At 38.0% G+C, this 20,672-nt stretch overlaps 1 protein-coding gene across 1 annotated transcript in view; it reads left to right on the top strand.

Moving 5' to 3' along the window:
* Positions 1-18,438, top strand: part of LOC124111873 (macoilin-1-like) — a 34,423-nt gene extending 15,985 nt beyond the window's left edge. The window contains exons 7-12 of the mRNA XM_046471746.2: positions 663-1,038; positions 2,264-2,422; positions 4,645-4,830; positions 5,341-5,461; positions 6,281-6,455; positions 11,241-18,438. Of these exons, the coding sequence (XP_046327702.1) occupies positions 663-1,038; positions 2,264-2,422; positions 4,645-4,830; positions 5,341-5,461; positions 6,281-6,455; positions 11,241-11,455 (1,232 nt within the window). The 3' untranslated portion in view covers positions 11,456-18,438. The remainder of the gene's footprint in view (positions 1-662; positions 1,039-2,263; positions 2,423-4,644; positions 4,831-5,340; positions 5,462-6,280; positions 6,456-11,240) is intronic.
* Positions 18,439-20,672: the final 2,234 nt, after the last annotated feature.

Here is a 20,672-nt window from a genome sequence, read left to right as displayed (position 1 = left end):
CTTTTACAATTTGAGAATTATATCTTGTGTACATCACAAAAAAATTTTTTACTTTGTATTTCACCTGGAATGTGTTCTAGAATCAGTGGTCAACATCTCAGACCTACATTACTTCAGGCTTTCCTCCCACATCTGTGATATTACAGAAACACTGTTCAAAGCAGTGTTAATCCAACTCATTCACGTTTTTACAATAATTACATTGCATTTTGTCAATCAGCCAGGCAATGTTTTGTGTTATGGATCTTGTATTTCTATTTCTTATTTAGCACTGAAAGCTTTTTCTGCGAGACTACAGAACATATCAATATCATACTCACATTTTACCGTATTATGTCCTAAGCTACAGGAAGTAAGGTATTTTTCAGACAGTAAATTTGATGAAGAATTCAGCTTCTACACCAACATGTTATATCTGAACCAATGGTCACATTGTTTTGGAGTTCTAGACCAGTGTTTATATTTACCGATAATTGCCAGGAATGTACTGGTAAAATAGGCCATATATCGGTTACAAATTAGCCTATTGAGTGTCCGGGTATTTTTATGTGCTGCCGGTCCAGTGAATCGGTGACTTTATTACAGAATGGAAACATTCAGGACAATGTCCATTTCCCATGACATACACTTTTGAGTAACTGACCAATTATGTTTTCTTGCAGCTTTGCCATCCAAACCGGAGGAGGAGGTAATCTCAAATGGGGTGGCAGGAAAGAAAATAGTGAAAGTAGAAGAAGAAAAAGATGGCAAGAAGTCCACCAAGAGTTCAGACATTAATGAAGATGATGAGATAGAGTATATAGAGAAAAGCTTGCCAAAGAAAACTAATGTGAATCAGTTTGATGAAAGTGCAGACAATTTTGTCAACGATCAACAAGCTAAATCTTTCAAAACAGCATCCAGCTCAGTGGGTGGAAAATCCCAGGGCAGCAAGTTAAATAGCAGTAAGGAAAATAGTACGAAAAAAGGGAAGACATACAGTAAAGATATACCACCTCCAGCTACTTTCAGCAACAATAAAGATGAAGTTATAGCAAGGTGAGTTTGAGACAGTTGTGTTTTGTGTGTTTATGGGCAGTTTGTGAACATTTTGCGCAAAGGGTACTTTTCACTTTTCTTTGAAATCTGCGACCGTGGTCCCATTCCTCAATACTAGGGGCGGTCGGGTAGCCTAGTGGTTAAAGCGTTGGCTCGTCACGCCGAAGACCCAGGTTCGAATCCCCACATGGGTACAATGTGTGAAGCCCATTTCTGGTGTCCCCCGCCGTGATATTGCTGGAATATTGCTAAAAGCGGCATCAAACCAAACTCACTCACTCACTCACTCAATACAATCTTAGCACTACCACTGTCGTAAATCTGTGTTAAGGTATGGGAGTTACGATCACCTTTGAACTAAGATTACCTTTTGAAACGAGGGCCGGATCTCTGAAGGTGTTGTGGCACACTGTTGTATAAAGTGTCTTGTTGGAGGACATTATTGGAAAACAACCGTATTACACATTACCCAATGACAAGCTCTCAGGGCCCTGTTCCACAAAGCGATCATAGCGCAATGACAGTCTTATGTCTGTTAAAGTTTGGGAGTTATGATCACCTTAGCACTATGATAGCTTCATTGAATGGACGGGGCGGTCGGGTATCCTAGTGGTTAAAGCGTTTGCTCGTCACGCCGAAGACCCGGTTCGATTCCCGACATGGGTACAATGTGTGATGCCAATGTCTGGTGTCCCCCGCCGTGATGTTGCTGGAATATTGCTAAAAGTGGTGTTAAACCAAACTCACTCACTCACTCACTCACTCACTGAATGGACCCCAGAGCCTCCAGATGCTCCATCACTAAAAAGTGTAGACATTCATTACAACATTTCCATCTTTGAATTCCCAGTACTCAGGAATTTTATAGGAATACCTATTTTGGTATGAAACAACTTTTACTTCCATTGCAAGGAAATTTTCACATTTGTATGTGCTTTTGCATCCATGATACCATGACAAGACAAGAAGGTAGAAACTAGTGTTGCGAATTGACCTCTAAATTTGTGTTCAATAATCGCATCACCAATCGATCGAAAATCAATAATTTATCGACAGTGATGCATTTAATTGTGATGTGTTGATGATGTTTTACAAATGTGTATTCAGGTTCTGTTACCTCAGCTCTATGCGTGTACCTTTTCCTGTGCCACAAACACATCAAGACTTTTGCGGTAATATTAGTTTGTTTATGGATGTACTCATGTATATTTGTTGACTATTTCAGGTTAGAGACGGATGTTAAGAAGTTAAAGGTGGACCTTCAGTCTAGTCGAAACTGTGAGCAAGAGTTACGATCTCAGATAAATAACTTCAGTATAGGGGACAAGTCCCTGCGGTCCGAGCTGTATCAACTCCAGCAAGATAATGAAAATTTACAGAATAAGTAAGTATTCCTATTATTTGCAAGAATTTGATATTAGAATAGTGGTTTCCCAGGGTTTTACCTTGACTTGAAAACAAATGGCAGTCCAGGGGACCCCAAATAATTTATTTTAAGGGTCCTTGCAGGCTATATGAAGGTCCTGTAAAATATTGGAATGGTGTAGTGTACTGCACGTTTTGATAGCTGTTTTAGAGCCTGGAAGGAATCACTGATGAAGGAGCTGTAGGTAAAATGAATATCATTGTGCATCCCTCAGGACGCAGTGTATTTCTTTTCTGCATCCATGATCATGTAAAACCCTGGTGTCCATTTTATGTAAATATGGTGTCATATACTACTATAAAGAAGTTAAAGAGCGGCTGATTTGATTTTCAACTTCTTTTGATTAGTATATATTGTGAAAGTAAAACCGGGTGGGGGGGGAGGGGGGACTTTGTGTGCCATCTCTTGGACAAACCAGTTGAGTGTTCCTTTCCTAGAATTTTTCTAAAGCAGAGGCAGAATGGGTGGCACTGTCTTCTAAGGCCCCGCAAATCGCTGTGGATTCGACCTGATTATATTTCTTGGTTTGATAGCACCATACCTGTGTTCATGGGTTTGGGCAAAGTGGTAAACATTTCAGATCTGGAGCTTTCCTCTCACATGGGGGCATGGGTGGCCCAATCGTCTAAGGCGCCGCGATTCACTGTGCAGAGTGGGCACGTCAGAAACCTATAATTGTGGGTTCAAATCCAGGTTTGCCCCAATTATGTTTCTGGGTTTGTCAGGACCATACCCGTGCTCGTTGGTTTCACCGAAGTGGTAAACGTCAGTGGCCTGCATCACTTCGGGCTTTCTTCCCACATATATATCTTCCCGTGATATAACTGGAATACTGTTAAAAGCAGTGTTAAACCAAACTCACTCACTCACTCCTCCCACATGTCATGATATGAAACAATTTTCAAAGCTGCATTAAACCCAACTCACTCACTCTAAATCAGAGTGCCCATTTACATGTTCTGTCTTGTATTGAGAATTATTATTGTCAACTAGACCCTAGTTTAGTATTTCATACAGACATGACATGCTATCACAGCTATTACTGAATCAATACAGTAATCCTATTAAGTGCAAAGCCAGTCCTGCCTGTTTGCCCACATTACATTCAGACTGTGCCAGACATATGAGTCTGCCAGCAGGAAATCCACTTATAGCATTACTTTCAATGGATACTGTGGTTCATGCCATTTCACTGATTTTACTAGACCATCAGCCATTTTACGTGACACTTTTCAGACTAGTGGCTAAAAAACCTCTTTGATCCAGGGCTAGAAACTAACAATTTTTGCCCACTAGTACTTATAATGATAACATATATAGCAAAACCCTTAAAATGGGCCAATTTCTACTAGTCCTTAGGATACCTTTACTATTGGGCTGTTGGTAAGGACTACAGGACGCTGGTGATCAAGTGGTAGAGCGTCCGCTCAGAGAGCAGAAGGTCCTGGATTCGAACCCCAGCCGCATCATACCAAACAGCATTAAAAGATGGTTCTTGTTGTTACCCTGCCTTGCGCTCAGCATTAAGGGGCCAAAACAAGGACTGGTCGGCTCTGAGTCAGTATACTGTGTCTGAGTTAGATATGCATGTTAAACTGCGGCATGATATCTCAGTGGGCTAGCAGTGTTAACATAAGTGCAATAATCTTGAACATGATGTTAAACCCCTTTTCATCTCACCTCACTAGTGGCTTAAAAAGCAGACTGATGATTATATTGGTATGATTGGGAATTCTATTTCCTTTTCAGTCTAAAGGTTGTCATGTGTTTTTGAACCATGTGTAAATGACTAACTGCATTTTTCTTTCAGAGTCACTGAGTTTACCTTTTAGTCTACAAGATATTGATATCAAGAAATGTCATGAGCCTTGTGATGATTAAAACAATGTTATAAATTAAAAAAATTAAATGTTTTTTGTAGGAACTAGTACTGACAAATACAATATGTTAGAGTTCATGAAAAATATGGTTAGGAGTTTTTTGGAGGATACTCAGAAAGACACAGAGTTCCTAGGCCCTGTAAAAGCCTGTGTTATTGTCATACAGGGTTTGTACAGGCTAGAAAAAGCCTTGAATTTTAAGCTCCCTCTTGAAAAGCCTTGATTTTAGTGTCAACCTTAAGGTTGTAGAAACTTGTCATGGCTGTCCATGTTGTCTTACCATTGGTGCTGTCTTCCCAGATTACACAACCTTGTGACCAGCAAGCAGCAAGATAAACAGAACATAGCTATGCTGGAAAAGAAGGTGCAGGAGGAACGCAAGCTACGAGCATCACTTGAGGCACAGCTCGCCTCGGAGCGCAAAGCAAGAAAAGCAGACGAGGCAGCTGCTGCCGCTAGAGCAGTTGCTATGGCAACAGCAGCAAGGTGGGTTAAACTGAATATGTCAACATCTGTTGCATTGGCTTGGGGACAGTGCTAGACATTACAGGGGTGTTAGGTCTTTGTGGGTTCCGGATTAGAAGAGATCCCCAGAAGCCTATGCTGGTCGTAAGAAGTGACTTAATGGATTGAGTGGTCAGATGCAGTGATTTTGTGTCATTGTACCCTGATGAAAGTTGCTCAAAGCATCAGTCACTGGATTATGAGGTCCAGACTTGATTATTAATAGACTGCTGTAATTAAGCTAGAAAATTTATGATTTACAAACAGTGCTTAGATCTTTGAGGTTTTGGGATATGGTATTTTAATTTGGACTTTGATTTGCAATTTTGATTTATGAACTGCCTGAAAATTATTGAAATTGATATGATCAGAAAGAAAACATTGCTGCAATTGCTGTTAAAGCACCACTGAATGTACTCACTTGCATTGGAAATGTCACATGATTGTGTTGATGATGACTTGAATGTGAGTATGGAGATGTCTTGTTTTCAGGGTGGAGTGCACAGAGAGTTGTAAGGCTAGGAGAAGAGACAGTGAAAATGATATAAAACAGCTCCGCAGGGATCTGAAAATAAGAGAAGAGCAAGTTCGACAGTTTGAAAGAGAAGTACAAGTAAGTGTTTATGGCATCACTTCGGGCTTTCCTCCCGCATCAAGCTGACCTGCCGTGATATGACTGGAAAACTCACTCACTCACCCTGACTTCATTATTTACTGACAGGCACAATATAGCTGATCTATTGCTACGGTTTTATGCAAAATTCACTCATTCATTAAGTCTGGGACTTCAGCTAAACCCAACTCTAGAAAAAATTTGTTTGGTCTAGTTTGCTCAACTACAATTAGTCCTCATATTAAAAAGACTGAAATGACATGTCAACTGCAGGAATTTCACAGTCGTTGGAGCCTTACACATTACACTAAAATGATACCAAGAGAGGAGGTGCTAAAAGACTTGGGCACAGACTGTAATTAGAGAAACAGATTAGAAAGAATCTAGTGGACTCTATCACAACACTTGTTTCTGCTGCTTTTGGTTCTTTGAGAGGGTAAAGAATTATGATTACAACCATGTTTCCACCATAGTCAAAACATGTTCAGTGATCTCGCATCAGATGTCCGAACACACCTTATGATCTTCATCACGCATGGGGATGCTGGGAGAAGAATATACCTCCCCAGCAACCTATCCTTGTCATTAGAGGCGACTAAATAAATTTGGTGGTCAGGCACTGACTTATTGATTGCATGTCATCGAATACCTTTTGTGTAGGTCAATACTCATGTCAAAGTCAATGGATTGTCACTTCCTGACTTGATGGTTTACAAACTGTCGTCACATAGTTCCAATATTACCAAGAACGGCGTTAAACATAAAAAAAATAATTTTTAAATACAATCATCAGCAATAATGAAAATTGTTTGTTTGTAGGCTCTGCGGCAATATAAGGATGCCCAGAAGGAAACAGAGGTTCTGATGGCGGCACTGGGGGCCATGCAAGACAAGAACACGGAACTGGAAAATAACCTGAGTGCAGAGACAAGATTCAAGCAGGATCTGTTTTCAGCTCTCGCCGAGGAAAGGCGCCAAATTAAAATATTACAGAGTGAGGACTCTTTATATCTTGAAATTATTGTTGAGTACAGGAAGATGAATGGGAATTGCATGTGAGTTAGGAGTGATTTTGGGTGCGGGATACCAGTGCACTTCATGTAATTTAGGTATGTGGGACCAACCCGAAGGAGGTATAGGTGGCCCATGGGTGTTAAGTTCCACATCTCACTGCCGAGTTGCATCCCTAGGCTACCAAAATCTGCTGACCCTGGGTTTGAAACTCACAGTCGCCCTGACTTTTGATCCATGGTTTGTCAGCACCCTACCCATACTTGTGGGTGTCACCAAGACGTTGCTTGTCCATGACCAACTTCTCTTGGACTCTTTCAGCCAATATAGACCTGATATGTTGTAATATATAACTGAAATACTGTTTAACAATTACTGACATGCTCAAACCTGAGTGTGGTTTCGTGATGAGCAAACACACCTCCTGCTGGACCATCACCAGCCTGTGAAGTAGGGGGAAGCCAGTTCTGCAATGTGTACATATGAAGCATAATTACGATTATACTACTCAAAACAAGTTAAGAACTCACTCAATTGGAAGACTTATGTGTTCCAATTCCCACCAGTCATGACACGTAACTTATTTTGAGAGGTATATGTTATCAGCTATAGAAGCTAACAGTTTTAGTCCGCTCGTCTTTATAATGATAACATATAGAGCAAAACCCTTAAAACCGGCAAATTTCTACAAGTCCTTATGATACCTTAACTATTGGGAAGTGTGACAAGAACCAAAGGACTCATGCCAATTTCTATCGCTGAGTATTCTTAACTATTGGGAAGTGTGACAAGAACCAAAGGACTCATGCCCATTTCTATCACTGAGTATTCTTAACTATTGACCTTTTTCACACTTTCGCCATCTTGGATCGAAAACGAGGCTTGGAGAGCATAGCTCCATGCAGTGAGAGTCGCATCAGCTCATAGGGAATAGACAGCATGTTGTGCATTTCACTGATGGACATTTCAAACAAACAAAAAATGGTATCCTCTGTATATAATACAGAAGATATTTCACATTAAATCATGAGGTCCAACTAAAATATGCCTGTTATACACTGGAATTAGCATTTTGCTGTCAGGATCCCGGAAGTGAATCGAAAGGTGCATTTCGAGATACGTATTTCAGAAATAGATTGTTTTATCATAACCTCGTCGGCATATAGGTACAATGTGACAGTACATTCAATGACAGAGGGTTTCTATCGTAAATAAACCGCATAACATGAAACACGTCAGTGTACTTTTGCAAAATTGCTCAGTCAATGCGTGGCTTGGCGAACTCTAGATCAAGATTGAGATCATGTTTATTTCACGTTTCATAGTGGTGTTTGCTGCACAACGCACTATCGTTTTGCCATGAGTCCAGTTGACAAAAGACACTTTTTCGGCTATGATTTTCATTTTAACATATTACAATGTTTATTTTGAAAATAATTCGTGTGTCAAAATATATATTCAGAAGGGGCATAACTCTATTCAGTGTGTACAATGACAGATGATACTTTACTTGTTCTTCAAACATCACTTACTTAACTGATTATTGCCGATTGAGATTGCACCGTGCACTACAAAAGTAATAATGTGTGAACTGTTTAAAATAAGTTAAAAGGAAACTAAAAATTGATAAATATAAATAATGCATGAAATTGAAGAAATATAAGAATTGATACAACTACCAACTTCTTGAACACCCTCACCTAATCCTGTATGATGAAAGGTAATTGTATATCAAAAGGAAGCTACTAATACATTTATCCTGAATAGTTTGAAAATGTCTTGATCAGATATGAGTACAGTTAAAATAACAAAAGATAAAAAGGAATCAACTTCAATTGGTAATCAAGCCAAGATAAAATATGTATCGGTACAAAATATGTTGATGGAACAATCTGGATTTCTCATATTTAACAAAGAAAAACAAACCAAAATTTTCATATCTTTATTTCTCACAATATAAGTTTTCAAAACTTAACATGGACTGGGTGTCTTTGTCAGTCAAAAGCACCTAATTAAATTCCAGGAGAAAATAATTTTCTTGCTTGTAAACAAATGGTACAATGTGCTTTTCAGTGTCCGATAAATATTGGCCATGTTGATTTGTGAGTGAATAAGGCTTTTCAGTTCCTCGTCCTATTTAAGTGAAATGTGACAGGAACCACATTTGTTGATTGAATGAATATGGCTTTTCACTTCCTCGTCCTTTGACAGGACACACATTGTAACCATTGTGTTACTGTCAGCAGAAAGCTCCTCCAGACATCCGTCACCGGATACTAGTACTTCATTGTGTTGACTCGCTGGCCTGAAAAGAATAATTCTATAATATTGTAATAATATTCCTACTTCAATAACATTTTTTATAAACAATGCATATTCACCTTCTCTCAAAATATTGCTTATTTAGAAAACAACATTCTTCTGAAATAGAGAAGTTTAAGGAAAATTAATCACAGTGTGTAACATTACATGCTACATGTACTTTAGAACAATCTTGAAGGCATGAATTCATCTGATATGTCGAAAACTCAAACAGTATATTCTGTGTAAAGGGTAAACTCAACAGATGCATCAATTTAATGACAGTGTACTACAGCTCTTTATATCAGTGTCACACAGAAATTCACTCTTGTTTTAATGAAACACGTTTTGATATTTGTATTACCGGTATGTATTTAATCATGACCATGCTGAAAACATACTTTCGCTAGAGTGAAAAAAATAAGATTTTTATTAAAATCAGGTGAAATATCACGTTTTGTCACACCTACAGTCAGTCTGCCTCATGGACACTATGGTTTTCTGAGTAAGGTCATGAAGATCACAAAGAAAATATAAGACTTGAATTTATTTTGTCAAATGCAATATTTATCTCTTCATGTGGTTTACTAAAGTTGAAATCTTGACTTGAAAATATTAACTTTGTCAGATCACAAGATGAAATATTATTAAACATATTTTATTGTCCAAAAAGACAAAGGGCAGCACTTATTACCGCCGTCTCCCTATATACAGTTATACATAATATTGCATAATGAAAATGAACAATTTACAGTTGAAGCTTCACATTGTGGAAACATAGTGCGCAATATATATACAGTGCTCATATGAAGGATATGTACAATGTGCTGGAAAGTGAAGACAGTGTGCATCTCATACATATCCTAATATTATACATTTTAGTGTTAAATATAGATTTAACAATATTAATGATTAACAGTTTGGAAACAATAATATGCTAGCTACTGAATCTGTTAGTCGTTTCTATAAATTTGTGTACAGACAAGAATATTTTTGTATTCAGGAAAACATCTAAGTTTGAATCACCAAAAAGAATACTATGTAGAGTTTTTTGTCCTCCAAGATTATCGATAGCTGTCAGTAATGTCTTCCTAAAATCATCATATAAGGTACATTCGAAGAAGAAATGGAATGAATTTTCACAAGGAGCATGCTATACAAGGAGCATGAGATAAATTCATGCTATCATCGTTATTTGACAAGGAAAACAAATTTCTTCTATGTATTTATATTTTTTTATTTTTCTCTTTTTGATTGAATTATAAAAAAATATCAAAATGATCACACCACTTGACTTGATTGAAATAAACTAAAGTTCTAAAGATTGTTAACAATAGTAAAATATTACATCATAACAATATAATTATTGCAAAATAACACAGTAAGCACAACTATATTCTTATATATAAATTGATATGATTAATAATCAATAATACATGGCAATTGCTTGCACAAAAAAATATCTTTTTGTTTTAAAAGTTTCAAAACATGTTTGTGGACATAAAACCAGATGGGTTTCACAATTAAACAAAGGGAATAAATGAGTTATGATTGCAATACGCATGGGAATTAAAAATAATTCTTTTTATACTTTAAGTTTTTAGTAATGTCAATATCAATTTATGCATTTTGGTCGAAATATTAATTGTTACCAAAATTGCAGATCAAACTGTACTTTACTTTAAATATTTACACACCCTTTATGTAATAATTCAGTTGAAATATTACACCTCATGCTATCTAATCTGTCAACATTGACAATCAAAATAACAACTGTTCACAATCACAACAGCACAAGTAGATCTAGAGGTCTAATATTTTATTGGAATGCATTTGAGTCCATTACAATTTACATCAAATACACAACTGATGCAAACTTCTGATTTGTTACGATTGTAAATTCTCAGTAGGTTACAATTTGATACATTATATCAACATATCAATTTAGTTAGTTTCTGACATATATCTAGATATGGTCAAAAGGTCAATATTTCGACTTCAAATACAACCCGCAAAGTTATTTAAACTCACAATAAATAGTTTGGCTTAATGGTGTGTAAACAATGAATTATTTTTTACAAGATTTCAGTTGAATTTGTATTAAGTCTGTTCAGCTACCATAAACTGCACTGGGAGTTACCAGGTGGTCATGGATATTTTAAATTGAAATCACAACTGAACGGCCAGACTCAAATTTATATCGGTAAGGAGACCAGATAACAGTAGAATAGTTTGTCAATAAGAATAATGTTCAATACTTACGATAAATGTACCGGGATGGTTAAATTGTCACAGTTTGTCCCGATTGCATGCCTTGTTTACATCTCCATGTGTTTCATGTGCTATCCAGCCTTCACCTTCTGCTCTCCAAGCCTCGCTTTCAAACCGGAAGTAGCGAAGTGTGTAAAAGGTCAATTGGTCATAGTTATGTGCCACAATTCCCACAAACCTTTTCTTCTGTTCACAGACACAGTACATGAGAAAGACAGTGAGATTGCAGAGCTGAAATCAAAAATAGCTGAGGTGATGGCTCTAATCCCCAGCACAAGCTCTTATCAGACTCTCAACTCCGAGAGGACGTCCTCTCCACTCTTCTCCTCCAAATACTGCAAGGATGATGTGACAGTGTCCTCGGACCTGAACCCGAACGCCACAGACTACACCCCCAAGAACTCTATTTAAACTCCAGCCAGCAGCCCTCACATCCGATCCTCCTCCTCCTCTTCTCCCTCCCACCCCATCCCTGCAAGTAACATGACATTGTTCACCATTGAACCACCACCACCACCACCCTACATGAACGTTTTTGCCTTGTGGACAGCCCCACTTCATATCTGTACAACGGTGGACACATTGTTTTAGTCCAATCTTATAGACTCGTCCATTGGTGCTACAATTTGTTTTCAGTTCCGTTGGAGCTGCAGGTCTGGGGACTGCCATCTCCCGCTACCAGTAGTCGACCAGCCGACAGTGTTCACATAATCTAAGTATGCAGCTGCACCACTGGTTAACATAGATTACTTAATAGAGCAACGCCAACTTCTTTCTTGTTTCACAAATGAGTCTACCCAGAGTCAAAGGTCAAAACGTCCACTACTGTTCTGTTGAAAATATGCTTATTTGAAACACCTAACGTAACATTTCAAAAAGGAAGATAAAAGGCTGATTGATTGAAACTGTGTTTTGTTTTGTTTTTTAAAGGTCGGCTATTCTAACAGTTTTACCATTTATACAAGAATCTTTTTGAAAAGAATAGAAACAAATATCCTTATGATCAACAGTCATTTTTTATATTAATTTGAGTAATTTGTATACGTGTCATTGACCTCCAGTGAATCTTGACCCAATTTGTTTGAATCCAATTGGTCTGGGAAATCAAGAAATAAAGTTGGTCTGGCTTTAGGCTGAAAAAAATGTGTTGTTGGTTCTCAGGCATTAGGTGACCCATGTCAGTGAATAAACAGCACAGCTGGAGAGGAAAGTGCGATGAAAGTACAGAAAGTCCTCTTTAACTCTTGACAAGCCTCCATCATACGTCTTCAATAATTTCGAGGGCACATCATTCCAAGTGGTTGAAAGTGCTGCAGCTAGCTGTGCAGAGTTGCATCTTTTTTGTCAGCACCATGCCCATCTACCAATGTAAGCATTCACAAACTGCATCCCTTTGGGGTGACTAGCCATGATGTGATGAAATACTTGGTTGACATCAAACCCAAAATTAAACCCATTAGATACAGCAATGTTTTGTGAATTTACTGAATTGATTATAGCTAAAGGAGAGAACATCTCGCCTTGGAGGTATCATTTTCACCCTAAACAACCGTCTACCATTTGTAACTGCCTGAGAACCAACTGAGATTCTGCCTGTGTCTACTTATCGGACTTTTACTATCAGTTTCAGTGAGGGCATTTAATTGGTGCGTGACTGTACAACTTTTCTTTAGGGTCTAACATTCACTAGGTAACTACTCACAATAAGTTAAAGAACACCTGATTTTTTCATGACTATAGTTATTTTGTCATGATATGACAGATTAACTATAGCCATATGAAAAAAATCAGGTGTGTTCTCTTACTTCCTTTGAGTAGTATAATTACCGGTTTCAGTAATGTAACAATCAGAAACTTGTTCCTGTTGATTGTTGATGTAAGCACTGAGTTGGCTGAAATAATGCCAATATGGTATATTGTAAGGGTATCCAGTGAGGTTTAGGGTAAATGTAATACCGTATTCGACGTAATAAGCACCCACGATGATATTTGATAATATATTGGCTAGTGAACAATCTCAATTAGCACCCCTTCCAATTGATCAATGTACACAAGACTTATTTATTCGTGTATAATATGCACTCATGTGTTATATGCACCCTTAATTATGGGCAATTAAATTCTAGAAAATATATCTGTCGTGTATAATACGCACAGACTTTTCTTTTGTGTCATTTCAGGCTCTCAGCATAAACCACGAAATTTACAATCTTTCAACGCTGTTTTTTTTGTCTCACCAAAATTATATTCTAATAAGAGCCCCCTATTTTTAATTTTGAGTGCTCCCTGGGCGTTTATTACGTCAAATACGGTAAAGTGTTTAAACTTGATTTTTTTCATACTGCAATGGATGCTTGAAGAAAGTTTCATATTAACAAATTGGCCAATATTAATGTGCTTTTTAGGTATCATATCAGAGGGTGTTTTTACAGTTTCTTCGCCTCGTGTATAAACCTGTAATATTTTTTAAGATATATACCTATTGATATTACAACTTCACTAAATCTTGTCAATTTTCATGATATGTACTTCTCAGAAAAGTTAAGGACTTCCCGATTCTTTTGTATTACTATAGTTAATCAGTCATGCCACGACCTATTAACTATAGTAATATGAAAGAATCGATTGGTCTTTAAGTTTTTTTTAGTGGCGTGTATCATATATAGTATAATTAAAATATGTGTAGAATGGTTAGTTGGTTTTGGGCCAATAGGAGCATGCAAGTTACTAGGGTCAGGGTTCAGATGTCAAAAGGAGAGATTCAGGTTCCAGAATGTTTTTATATATCTACTTTATGTGGATTTGCTTCCAGATTCTAAGTAAGGTAATATATTGCTTGTTAATGAGCCTGTGCCACTGAGTAGAACTTGCAGCTGGTCAGTGTACAGGGCAAACTAGGCTTCCATAGACTTACTGATGGCCAAAGAAACAGGCATTATTTCTGTAGCGGTAAATTCTAGAGATGTTTTTTCTTTTGGCTCAAATTTCATTTTGTCATGTTTGATTTTTTTCTTAACTTACCAGGTACATCAGAGCAGAAACAAACACGAGTGCAGATTTGCATGTATATCAAATCGTTAGGAAAGAGTTTTTGCAAAACTTTCGGGACCGATTTGTTTATTCTTATTTGAAGGTAACATGTACTAGAGCTGAAATTTCAGGTTTAAAAACTAACATTTGTTAATGAGGGAATGGTGTTCTTCTGGGATGCTAAGGAACTCATTGTAAGCACAATAGCGGTCTCAGTAAGACAAGGACCCATTTCTCCGTAGGAACATCAAGGTTACCGTTTCAGAACTTTACCATTGATAGGGTTGCAATGTATCTGCAATTTATTTCCAAAGTTTCACTTACCAACTGCCAAACAGTTTACGACAGTCTTCATTCTGTGGTACGAGTGTCTCTTTAGAATTTGTATCCATAATTTATATTGTGCGTTGTTCATGTTGATTGTTAGTTCTTCTGTAAATGGTAAGAAACTGTAAATGTCATGTTGTGTACCTTGATACAGAGTATATTTGGTTTGTTTCAGATATTTTATAAGGATATTTTTGAACTCGAAATAACCCTCAAATAAATTTTGCTACACCGGATTTTGATGGTGGCAAAATTCAGCAGCATTTGTCTTGGGTATTTGACCGTACAGTCACTGCCAAGAGATGGACGACATTTAGTTGAAATGGTTGGTTGATGTTGTGTCAGCACTTCAGTATTTAAAGGGGCTCTTTGGGGCGTAATGAAACACTGCCCTTGTACCTTTCCTTTTACTTTTTTTCCAGCAATATGACACTCCTATTATTAAAAATGACCTTTTATCTTATTCTGTAAATTATGTCAGCAAAGAGATGTTATTAACATTAAGCTATTATTATGTACAGTATTTAGTTATGAGTCAGGAAGCATTCAGATCACCGAAGAGAGCTCTCGAAGCCTTGAATATTTTTGTTGGACCAGGAGTTTTATAGCAGTTCATTTGAGTTTGAACAAAAAAGATGTTTACTTTAGCCTTGCATTTAAGTGAAACAGAATTATCATTGTCGGTCAATAATGTGATTTGATGTGATTTGAAATTATGGCACTAACGACATAATCACCAACACCTTGTTAAAATTGTGTGAGATATTTTGGACTGAAATTCCTGTGGCCATGTCTGACAGTCTCATTTTGAGCACCATATAGCATCTGTGTATGGCTGTCTTGTCAGTCACCAGTCACACTGTGTGATAATATGTCATGTGATCATGATAACTGATACAGTATATTACAGGGCCCTTTCCATCATACTGTTTCATGTTTGTTCGATTGTTGTTTAACACCACACTCAGCAATATTCCAGCTTTATGACAGTGGTCTGTAAATAATCGGGTCTGGACCAGACAATCCATTGAATGGCATCATGAGCATCGATCCATGCAATCTGGATACGATGACATGCATCAACCAAGTCAGCAAGCCTGACCAACTGATCCTGTTAGTCGCCTCTTACGACAAACATGGGTTGCTGAAGACCTATTCTAACCCGGATCTTCGAACCCGGGTTTCCCACTGTTTTAATGGTGATGTATTATGTACTGTAGCCTGGTGTGACATTATGGATGGAGGTCTCCCTCTTGCAGCAATGTCTCTGCCACAGAACTAGAGTTTGTTGCTAGACCATAATGATCCCATCTATGCTGGTCGTAAGAGGCGACCCAATGGATCTGGTGATCAGCCTCAGTTTCTTGGTTGTTTGTTAGTACCCCCTCCGTGTGGATTGTTGCTCGGAATATCAGTCACTAGCAGGGATAGACCTGTTAACCTGAGACCAGTGTTTCCTCCAAAATCCAGCTATTTTAAATAAACCAGGAGTCTGATATTTTCTGCTGAATAGCCAGATTTGAAAAATATTGTCTTGTCGTTTCCAGACTCTATTATTTACAGGCCACAATCATTTAGCTTCAATATTGCTGAATGCCTTGTTACAAACAACAATGAAACAAAATAATTAGACCTTAAAAATGTATGTCTGTCTATAACCTTTCTCGATTCTGTAAAGATATTCAAGGCTTATATGCTCCTGTTGTGATTTTGAGGTTTTATCTTTGAATTGGTTTATTCAATTAATAAGTGCTACTGTGACCAATAATGCAGAGGCAAACAAACTTTCTACAGGATTCATTGACTTCCCAGTGAGAGGGAACTGTTTTTCCAGCTGTTTAAGAATTATCATTCAAGGGTCCCAAGGTGGTATTACAAATTATATTTTCTGGCAGAATGGTTGGACTTCAGTTGGAATGTTTTTTTCACATTTGCTGTCCTGGGTTTCAAGACAACTGGTTAATGTAGTGATGTAAGCAAGGCATCCTTTACAAAATATTTTTTAAAACAATTTGCTGAAACATATCGTCAGAATGACATCTATATTTTCTTTGATCCAATTACCAGTCTACACATTATATATTGTTTGTTTTATTCTTGGTTTGTTAAAAAGTATCTTCACTGTTATAAATTTATTTTAGTTGACTACTTCTTTTGAAGCAGCGTCTAGTTTACACAATGGTCTGTAGTTTGAACTGTCTGTTTATTTTGCTTGAGTGTAAAGATAGTTCAGTGGAACGAAGCTGAATATATCTTAACCTGAGGTTTACCACCAGCGACGGTCTCTGTTGAAGGTTCGCATATGACCCATACCAACTTTTATTAATGATATTGAAATCAACTTTGGAACATTACACTGAAAAGATAAAAACAAGGGTCGTTAGTATCCACGCTGGTCATAGAAGCCAGGGAAGGAGAGGTATGTGGTCTGGCTTTGCGGTCAACTTGGCATCACCCTGATGCCTTCAGCTGTGTCCATGCTGTCCGTCATTGATCTGGTCCAGATGATAGCAGTGATACAGCTAGAGTATTGTGGACTGTTACACTTGACTGGGAGATATTTGATGCTGTGTGGAAATTGTAGTCCTCAAATGTAGATGGTTCATGCATCTTTTGTATCAGTTGTCTCATTGTGAACAGAAAAACAAGCAGCGCACTTTCTTTGCAGTTACTGAAACGTGTAACATCTCTGTTTAGTTTGCTTTTTGAACAGGAACTCTTTCATAAGTAAACTGTGAATGTGCTTGTTTTTGCAATGCAGCTTTTATTTGTTTATTAATACATTAAAAAATATCAATATTAAACCATGAATAATTATAAGATTTTTGTTTGTATAAGTTTCAACATTATTAATGAAATTTGCATTGTTTACTGAAAGCATTCAGATGAAGGAAGGCCATGTCTAATTACATCCAGTGAGGCAGAGGGCACAGAAAATCTTTTTAGTTTCTCATCATCCTATACATAATAGTCTTTTTCATGAGATTGAAAAGTATGAATATTTTGATTTTATCATCTTAGGATAAAACCAGACCTCATGATGCTGTATTTTATTTTCATTCATAAAGACGTTACAGATTTCATTTCAATTTCTTGCCAGCAAATGTCAGGATGTATTGGTCAGAATAGGATTAGTTTGATAATTATTCCATTTTATGAATATTCAAACAATTCATGTGTTGTATTTGATGTTTCATTCAACTTCAGTAAATTCAAATCTTTTATGCGTTTCATTATATATCTACATGCGGAGATCGTCTATTAAAGATGTGCTTGCTTACTAACAGGATTAGGATACCTGAAGTTGTTGTACATCAAAGACAGCATATGCTTGTCCGAGTCAAAAGTTGACCTGAATGTGAAGATTGCTGTTGAAGTAAAATGTCCGAGAATGTAGTAACTGTGAGTCAGTGGTGCAGGTGCTTGTTTTAGTTCTGTTTCTGCATTTCCAGAATCTGTAACCATGGCAACTGGCATAATGTGCCCGTTTCACATCATATTTATTTTGGCCACTGTATAACATTGATGCTCCATTTCATTGGGAGTATGATTAAATTAGTCTAGAAAAAACTGCACGATATTAGCAAGATGCTAAGTTGTAAGTATTTTAATTTTATAAATAGACTGCCTTCTGATTGATTGTGGATCCAAGACAAAAGTTTGAAATAGGACATTACTTAATTCAGAATTGAGATGGGGTGGGAAAATGTGCCATGTATCCTTCACATATCATCCAGTACATCTGACGAGGCACGGAGTGGGAGAGGTTTCTGGTCAGGAACAGGACTAAGGCACTCTACTATAGTACCAGAGTGGAGATTGCCTGCCTTAGTAGTGTTATCTGTTTTGTGATACTCGTTATATGCTTCTACTATTGTTTCGTGTGTTGCTGCCGTCACCGCCGTTTTCCTTTAAGTGGTCCTGATATCCGAAAGTGGGCGTGGCACAGTGAGGGTGTATCAGCTGCCTATGCTCTTATGTACGCCCAGGCCCAAACAGTCAAAATAAAGGGCTTTGTGCTCAGGTGCAAAAAATTATTCCATCTTTGTTTTTCTTTCTTTTAGGCAAGATTATTGCATTTATAAAGCACATGCACATGTATGTGTGTGTGCATCTGCTTGTACTAGTCTGGAATAATGTCAGTCTCATAGTGCTAGCCCACTTAGATACAATTTCACATGGATACCCCATTCAAGACAAAGTATATGATATAGACTCCAAGCCGACCAGTCCTTGTTTTACCCCTATAATGCCGAGCATAAAGCAGGGTAACAAAAAGTACCATCTATTAGTCATTTGGTATGACCAGGTCAGGGGTCGAACCACCCACCTTCTGCTCTCTGGGAACATGCTCCATCCAATAGTCCACAGAGGTGACCTTCTTTCTGTTAGAGACAGGGCTGTTGAAAATCCTTGTCAATGTACACCATGTTCCTCCATCATAGGTATTGTAATAGTGACACGTGTGTATATTTAGGCAGGCAATACGATGAGTGTGTAAAACTCAGGTAAGTTAAATGGGTCCTATCCCATGCATGAACTATAGTGAACCTACCACTGCCTGATAATGAAGAAATGTGTGGAGCACATGGCTGCAAGAGTGATCATTCACGAAAAATAATGCCAATCAAGCTGAACATTCATTGTTCTGAGTATTCGCTGGACGCCCTCACTGGAACGGCCGTGGCTTGGTTCCTTGGTTATAATAGTGACTACACTGCAAAGTGGACGTATGTTTTCATGGGTGATGTAGGAACACAGTATATACAAAAAGAGGAACTTCAAGAAGCCTTTGAAATCAATAGAAAGAAGTAGGCCAGGGACGGGTAACTCAGGTACTCGGGTTGGGTGGGTCCTGAGTTGAACCCGGTACCCACTACATGTCGCTAATGATTGCATTTCTTTCTGATGATGCACACATTTTCTTTGACTTTTATATGTTTGAGTAAATATTAAGCTTCAGTCAATTTCAGTGTACGCATGATCTGATTGTTTGATACATGTATCTAAATAGTTTTGGACAGGGCTGCGGTAAAACAATTCCCAATCAGACATTTTGTTCTTAACTCTTGAGACCTGCAGTGGATACCAGGATAGGGTCAGGTAATAGGGAGTCAGGTACCTGGGTAGTAAATTTGGACTCATCCCAGCCCTAGAAAGAAGCCAGCCATTAACAGAGAGCAAGTGATCTACCTACCTACCCAGCATGTTCTCCACTGTGCTTTGATCGAACAAATGTACATCTTGATTGCCTTATTCACAGTCAGATCCCTGTTATTACACCCAGACCAATCACCACACCTTCCTTGCACTAAATTGTATTGTTATCGTTGTACGTTAATCCTACCTTGTGTAAACACAACATATATATATATGTGCTCAGTATTCACCTGATGAAGTTGCGTCCCTTGAGCACGCCAGAAACCTATGGTTGTGGGTTGAATCCCGGTTCGCCCCAATTATGTTTCTTGGTTTGTCAGCACCATACCCGTGCTCATGGGTTTCACAGAAGTGGTAAATGTCTGAGACCTGCATCACTTCAGGCTTTCCTCCCACATTAACCTGACACGTCGCGATGTAACTGGAATACTGTTTAAAGCGGCGTTAAACCCAACCCAACTCACTCACTCACTCACCTGATGAAGGACATTGTTACAAAAGAAAAATGTCATATTCAAATCCGTGAAGTACTGATGATAGTTGCAATGTCTATCAATTACCAATTCTCACTCAACATTTTAATTAATGGGGCCCAGTGGTGTAAAGCCTGCAACTCACAGTGCAGAGCTATAGCTGCCATGGATTGTCTGGTCAAGGGTTCAAATCCCAGGCTTACCCAAGTGATCCTTGGTCTGTCTACACCATTCAGTGCTTGTAGGTTTTCAACGGAGTGGAAAAGATTCTACACCTGCATCTCTTTGTGATTTCCTCTCATGTGAGCTGACATACCATCATGTAAATGTTTAGCCAGGAATATTCCTAGGTAGGATATGCAGGAATTTGGCCTGAAGTCTCCAAATGTGAATAGTAAGATCATAGTAGAGAGAAAATGCAGCCGCAGCAAAACAAAAGGTAAGGTGAAATGGGTTATGTTGTATTCAAGATTATTGCGCTTTAATATATATAGGGATAGGCATGCATGTGTCAGTCTGTGTGAGTGTTGTCCGAAATATGTCAGCTTCATAGAACCAGTCCGCTGAGATACCAACCACAGGTTAACGTGGATACTCACTCGGACACATAGCACTGACTCTGAGACAACCATTACCTG

This window comes from Haliotis rufescens, unplaced genomic scaffold (assembly GCF_023055435.1).
Source record: "Haliotis rufescens isolate VD_foot unplaced genomic scaffold, xgHalRufe1.0.p SCAF_5, whole genome shotgun sequence".
Lineage (NCBI taxonomy): Eukaryota > Metazoa > Mollusca > Gastropoda > Lepetellida > Haliotidae > Haliotis > Haliotis rufescens.
Note: the sequence above shows the minus strand (reverse complement) of the source record. Positions and strands in the feature narration are given on the sequence as shown.